This window comes from Gossypium raimondii, chromosome 13 (assembly GCF_025698545.1).
Source record: "Gossypium raimondii isolate GPD5lz chromosome 13, ASM2569854v1, whole genome shotgun sequence".
In the NCBI taxonomy this organism is placed as follows: Eukaryota; Viridiplantae; Streptophyta; class Magnoliopsida; order Malvales; family Malvaceae; genus Gossypium; species Gossypium raimondii.
This window is the reverse complement of record NC_068577.1, coordinates 30084982-30090981: the sequence shown is the minus strand read 5'-3', so window position 1 is coordinate 30090981 and position 6000 is coordinate 30084982. Positions and strand designations below refer to the sequence as shown.

At 38.3% G+C, this 6000-nt stretch overlaps 2 protein-coding genes across 2 annotated transcripts; one reads left to right on the top strand and one right to left on the bottom strand.

Annotated features, from left to right (window-relative positions):
* The first annotated feature begins 1795 nt into the window (after positions 1 to 1795).
* LOC105783990 (E3 ubiquitin-protein ligase SIRP1) lies at positions 1796 to 3713 on the top strand. Its single transcript, XM_052625954.1, has 2 exons — positions 1796 to 2399; positions 2573 to 3713. Exon 2 carries the CDS (start codon positions 2579 to 2581, stop codon positions 3569 to 3571), a length of 993 nt encoding a protein of 330 aa, XP_052481914.1. The 5' UTR covers positions 1796 to 2399; positions 2573 to 2578; the 3' UTR covers positions 3572 to 3713.
* LOC105783989 (pyruvate kinase, cytosolic isozyme) lies at positions 3666 to 5771 on the bottom strand. Its single transcript, XM_012609718.2, has 3 exons — positions 5477 to 5771; positions 4670 to 5131; positions 3666 to 4586 (listed from the first exon to the last, which is right to left on the bottom strand). The coding sequence occupies exons 1-3, from the start codon at positions 5714 to 5716 to the stop codon at positions 3786 to 3788; spliced, it is 1503 nt and encodes a 500-aa protein (XP_012465172.1). The 5' UTR covers positions 5717 to 5771; the 3' UTR covers positions 3666 to 3785.
* Positions 5772 to 6000: the final 229 nt, after the last annotated feature.

The following is a 6000-nucleotide window of genomic DNA, read 5'->3' as shown; positions in this document are numbered from 1 at the left end:
ATGAACTCCAACAAATTTTCGAATATGATGATTTATATTTCGCTAGCTACAAATGTACCGCCTTAGACTATCGTGTAAATATACTTCAATTTTGACTTTTAATTATCATTTTAACTTTTAACATTTTTGTAAGAATAATACGAATTTTATTTTATTTATTGATATTTATTATATATTATTCGTTTAATTTTAAATATTATATAGATTTATTGCTTTCGGTTGGTTTAGATTGGGTTTCTTCTGATTTGTTTTTACAGGAGGGCTGAAAATATAAAAAATATTTTTTACAAATCTGCCAAAATTAGTGGCGTTTTTAAAAAACGCCACTAAAGGTCATGGTCTGTTGCGGCGTTTGTGGGAAAAGTGCCGCTAAAGATCAGGGTCTTTAGCGGCGTTTGTTTGAAAAGCGCCGCTAAAGGTTATGGTCTTTAGCGGCGTTTGTCGAAAAAGTGCCGCTAAAGGTAATGGTCTTTAGCGGTGTTTGTCGGGAAAGCGCCGCTAAAAGTCATGGTCTTTAGTGGCGTTTGTGGGAAAAGCGCCGCTAAAGACCATGACCTTTAGCGGCGTTTTTTGCGGCGCTGCGGCGCTAAAAAGCGCCGCCTATTTTGGTGTAGTGGTTATGTAAAAGTTCAAGTGACTATCTATGTTTGTCATAATTTCTCTGTGTTTCGGATTTGGTATTATAAATTGTTCTCATAATGTACATTACATAAGATATCTATCTCATGTTAATGAAAATTATTGTTATTATTAATAATTTAATGGTTGAATTTTTAATTTACTTCACATTTAAAATGTATGGTGATATGTATGAATAAAGCATGCAATAATTAATGGAATGAAATTGTAAAATTAAATTAATTTTATACTACAGAGTAACCCCACGTGTATGTATTGAAATTTGAATGAGCTAATTACCAAGGTAGCTGGAAAAATTGAAATAGAAGATATTGGCTATTGATGCAGGCCTAAATAAAGATGATCTGAATGAGAACCGATCTCCATAATGCATGGCACCTTTGATTCAAAGGGGAATCTTTTGGGAGATATACAAAAGTGGGTTGTTTTATATTGGCAGGTAATATAGGCTTGGAGTGTGCTACGGTTATGGATGTCAAATTGTGAACCCAAAAATGGGCTTTGGGTGATGGATTTCCGTCATTTTCTTCCACTCACAACGCACTTTGATTTCATCAAATAGTGGATGGCTTCCCTGTTGCTTGGCAGAGTGTGTGTCGTATGTGAACTGAAGCAGCATGTCCATGTAAGTTTTCAACTTACAACAACATTATTCCCAACTTTGATTGCCATTCAACCTAAACTTGCAAAGCTGCATGTCCATGTATTTCATTGCCTTTTAAACTAAAATTAAACTACTGCTGCTTCTTTGAGCCATTGCAAATGCAGTATTTGGATCCAATCCAGTGGAACAAAAAATGTGGCGAAGCATGCATCTCCCCCACCCTCCATCAAATTGCACCTTATTTCATATCATTCTTTTCAAACTTTTGCTCCTTAACACTCTGGTTTTCTCGTTTAATTAATTTGCTTCTTGGATGTTGATTTTGTTTTGTTTTTTGTTTTTTGTTTTTTTTTTTTTGTAATCCCAAATGCAACTATCAACTTTTACATATATTTTATGGTGCCCTGGTTTCTGAATCAAGTGTGGCCCCAGTAGTCAGCGCCTTCATAATTGGTTCACTTAAAATCCCACATCAGGAAGCGATCCTGAGAATAGCCGACAAGCTGACTTTAAATAGAGCGAACCCTGAGCTTAAAAAGCGTATATTCTACCAACTACTTGATCTTATCTGAGCAGAAAGCTTGGGACAGCTATCCCTCTTAGCTGCCCGGCGCCACCTTATGGCGCTGCCGGTGGCTCCGCCTTAGGGTGGAAATAGAGCGGGTTATAACCCTTCAGTTATTTTCTGCAGTGAAGACTGCCTGCAATCGAGAGCCTTTAGTGTCAGAAGCTGAACATTGTGGGCTGTGATGGTCTCGCGGGCTTAATTCTCAGTTGGAACATTTTTGGTATCAGGAATTGAGTTTTCCCGTTTTATAACGGTGAAAACCCTAGAATTGGTAAACTTTATTATCTAAGCCCAAGCGTTAAAGGAACTCAAAAGCCCAATCTAAAGGTCGACAGATTCAAGGTTAATTAGAGGTGCTAAAATCTACCAACTAACTAATTGCAATTAAAAGAAAAAACAAACAAAAACCCTATCTTTAAATAACAAATTAACTATAGTATGCAATAAAAGCATACAAAAATGATTGGTAAAACAAATATTGAACTAAAAATGTCTTTCCATGACAGAGAAGCAAATCAAAAAGGGTTATTACCTCTAAAACCACAATCATAGTTCATATCAATTATTCCCCTCATCCTCTATTGAAAGGTATCATAGAAAACATCTATCTTTTTACATCTCTTGTTTCTTTTGTCTTGTTTTTCTTTACAATTTATAAGTTGGATTGTTTATAGACCACAATACTTCATGTTTATTGTATGTTAATTTTGGTCTATTTTTCTTGATTTGTATTCTGACGTGATTGTTTGTAAATTTTGAAGAGAGAGATGGGGGATAGGCAAGCAGGTAGGTATTGGTGTTACATGTGTTCCCGAGTGGTGAATCCAACGACAGAGCCTGAAATCCAATGCCCTCTCTGTGATTCTGGGTTTCTGGAAGAAGTGGGCAGCATAAGATCCCATTCCAACATCAATCACGCCGCCATCGATACAGAATCTCCCAACAGTCTTTCACTTTGGGCTCCAATCGTGCTTGGTTTGATGGGTTCATCATCACAGCTGCGTATTGCAAGCAGGGACCAAGTAACACAGGATGATGAACTGGGGAGAGAAGTGGAGTCCTTGATAAGAAGGAGAACCTCATCTTCAGCCCTGCCCCTTAGGATGCTTCAAGGTATGCGTACAGTAGCAGCAGCTTCTGAATCAGAAAATGGTGGAAATGGAAGTGGTAGAATGATCTTGTTTGATCCAATCAATGATGAAGCCTTGGTTGTCCAAGGTTCATTTGATGTTACTAACCGTGTTCAAACTCATAACCCGAGTCATAGGTCTGCCGGTTCCTTTGGTGATTACATCATGGGACCTGGTTGGGATCTTTTGTTGCAGTATTTGTCTGAGAATGATCCAAACCGACATGGAACCCTACCAGCTTGGAAAGAAGCAGTTGAAGCAATGCCAACTGTTACTGTAAATGGCAATGTGCAGTGTGCAATATGTTTGGAGGATATTGAGATTGGAAATGAAGCAAAAGAGATGCCGTGTGAGCATAAATTCCATGATGGGTGTATTATTCCATGGCTTGAACTTCATAACTCTTGTCCTGTCTGCCGGTTTCAGTTGCCGTTGGATGATTCCAAGACCGAGCCAAATGGCAACAGGAATAGTGGCAGGATAGGAACTGGAAGAAGGTATTGGATCCCTATTCCATGGCCTTATGATGGTTTAGTCACCTTACCCGGTTCTCAAAGTGAATCCACTTCACCTCCCTCATTAGAGGCTATTCCAGGAAGTGAAAATGCAGCTCAGGGAGATGATAACTGAACATTTTTATGCATATATTTGTCTGCAATGAGCTTGTCTTTTTTGCTGCTGTTGGAAAACAAAGAATTTATATGTATTTTGTATCAATAAGCTCTTGAAAAAAGGACAAATCAAATTAAATATTTCCTCATTCATGTGAAAATTGTTCTCCGACATTCAATCAAACATGTTGATTAAAGAAGCTACCAAAACTAAGCTAAAATCAAATCATAAGCTAACTAACTGTCAAGATCTTAATCACTGAAGGGTACAAAGACACAACTGAATCTCCAGGTTTGATTAGCCCCTTTTCCTTACCATATTGAAGGGCAAACTTGGTTGTTTCCTCAGTAGACTCGGCGTAAGAAGCTTTTGCCGAACCGGAGCTCAAAACCGGGATCAGACCCCTGAAAATAAGGCAATGCCGTGATGGAGCTTCATCATTGCATGACCACTCAAGGGAATCTGTTGTTATCTCTGGGATGATCATAGACAAAATAGGCACACTTGGCCTATACTTAGCCACCAGCTTTGCCGTGGTTCCACCTCTGGTTAGGACCAAAATTAAAGAGGCTTTAATGGACTCGGCTGTCCTCACAACTGAGGAAGCCAAACTCTCTAATGGGCTCATAGGCATTGGTGCACTCTCCATTATTCTCTTGAAAAGATCCCCATAGTTTATAAAGTTTTCAGCTTCCGTGCAAATTCTGGCCATGGTTTTAACAGCAAGGTCAGGGTATGCTCCAGCAGCAGTTTCTCCACTTAGCATGACACAGTCGGTACCATCGAGAACCGCATTGGCAACATCAGTGGCTTCGGCTCGAGTCGGCCTTGGAGATTTGATCATAGACTCTAGCATCTGAGTTGCAGTCACCACAGGCTTTCCTTGTATATTGGCCTTAAGAATCATCAGTTTTTGAGCCAGGAATATCTTCTCAATTGGGATCTCCATCCCAAGATCACCTCTTGCAACCATAAATGCATCTGAATTTGCTAGAATATCATCAAAATTAGTAACCCCTTCTTGATTTTCAACCTGCCAATCCACAAGCTAATGTTAAACATGAAATCAAAACGCATATTCTACAAATCTCATTGTCTATTAAACAAACTGCAAACCTTTGACATTAGAAGAGTGTTCTTTCCATGCTTTCCCAACAGCTTTCGGACCTCCACAAGATCCGAACCTTTACGAACAAAAGACAAGGCAATCATGTCAACCTTATTTGGAACACCCCATTGCAAGATATCCTCTTTGTCCTTGTCTGTTAATGTTGGAAGATCAACCACAACACCTGGAAGATTGACATTCTTCCTTTCACCAAGAGCAGCAGAGTTGTCACAACGACAGCGGACCAATCCCAATTCCTTGTCACAATCCAAGACAGTGAATGTGATTGTCCCATCAGAACACAAAATAACACTCCCAGGCTTCAAATCTTGAGCCAACTTTTTGTAACTCATACAGATTGTATTCTCATCACCCTTTATGCTATAGTCAGTGCTGATAGTAATCTCTTTACCCTGAATGAGTTGTATGGGCTTCCCATGCTTCAAAAACCCGGTTCGGATCTCCGGTCCCTACATATTCATAGAAATTGGTAAAAACAATCGTTGTCGGAAAATTAAAATTCCCCAGTTTATGCTCTGCAACTTCTAAAATCCTAAAGGCAAACTAACTACAGGGTACATTATCCTTGAAAAGAACAAAGTTACTTTTAAATAAAAAAGATTAGCTTTGAAACATGATAGAAAGTTTCAATCTAAGAAACTCCATTAAATTGAAACTTGAAAGAGAAGTAAACAAGAATAACTCCCTTTTTTTTTTCAATGAAGCACTACTGCAATAATCATAGAAACAATCCATAAATCAAACATGAGATCTTCATGAAAAGAAAAGTTGACAAAAAAGAAAGAAAAGGGTACCTTAGTATCCAACATGACAGCACAAAGGATGCCGGTGTTGAGCATAGCGGTCCTTAGATTATCCAAGGTTTGCTGGTGGTATGCATGGGAACCATGGGAGAAGTTGAAACGAGCAACGTTCATACCAGCTTTCAAAAGCCTCTCGATCATCTCCACCGACCTGGAAGCTGGTCCTAAGGTGCAAACTATCTTTGTCTTCGGCCTCACAATGCCCTTTCCGCCTGTTAGCACCCTTTCCATAGCTAAGAAAAAGAAGACACAACACAAGGTTTAGGGTTTTGTGAGGGTTTTTAGGTTTTTCTTTCTTTGTTGTGAATGGCTTTCACATAAAGTTTAGTTTTTATATAGAGGTTTTACGTGCAAATAATAATAATAATAATAATAATAATAATAATAGAGCTTGAATTCCATAGGGGTTGTTTAGGCTTTTATTTTTATTTTTGATAATTGATTTTTTCTTTTAATGTCATGATTTTTATGAAGAAAAAAATATTAATTGTATGGGTTCAAAGTTAAATAAAAAT

Excerpts from the sequence above, each read along its gene's own strand:
- LOC105783990 (XM_052625954.1), top strand. The coding sequence starts at position 2,579 with ATGGGGGATAGGCAAGCAGGTAGGTATTGGTGTTACATGTGTTCCCGA.
- LOC105783989 (XM_012609718.2), bottom strand. The coding sequence starts at position 5,716 with ATGGAAAGGGTGCTAACAGGCGGAAAGGGCATTGTGAGGCCGAAGACA. Across the intron at positions 5,132-5,476 it reads CTGTCATGTTGGATACTAAG|GGACCGGAGATCCGAACCGG; the intron begins GTACCCTTTTCT and ends ATGAATATGTAG. Across the intron at positions 4,587-4,669 it reads ACACTCTTCTAATGTCAAAG|GTTGAAAATCAAGAAGGGGT; the intron begins GTTTGCAGTTTG and ends GTGGATTGGCAG.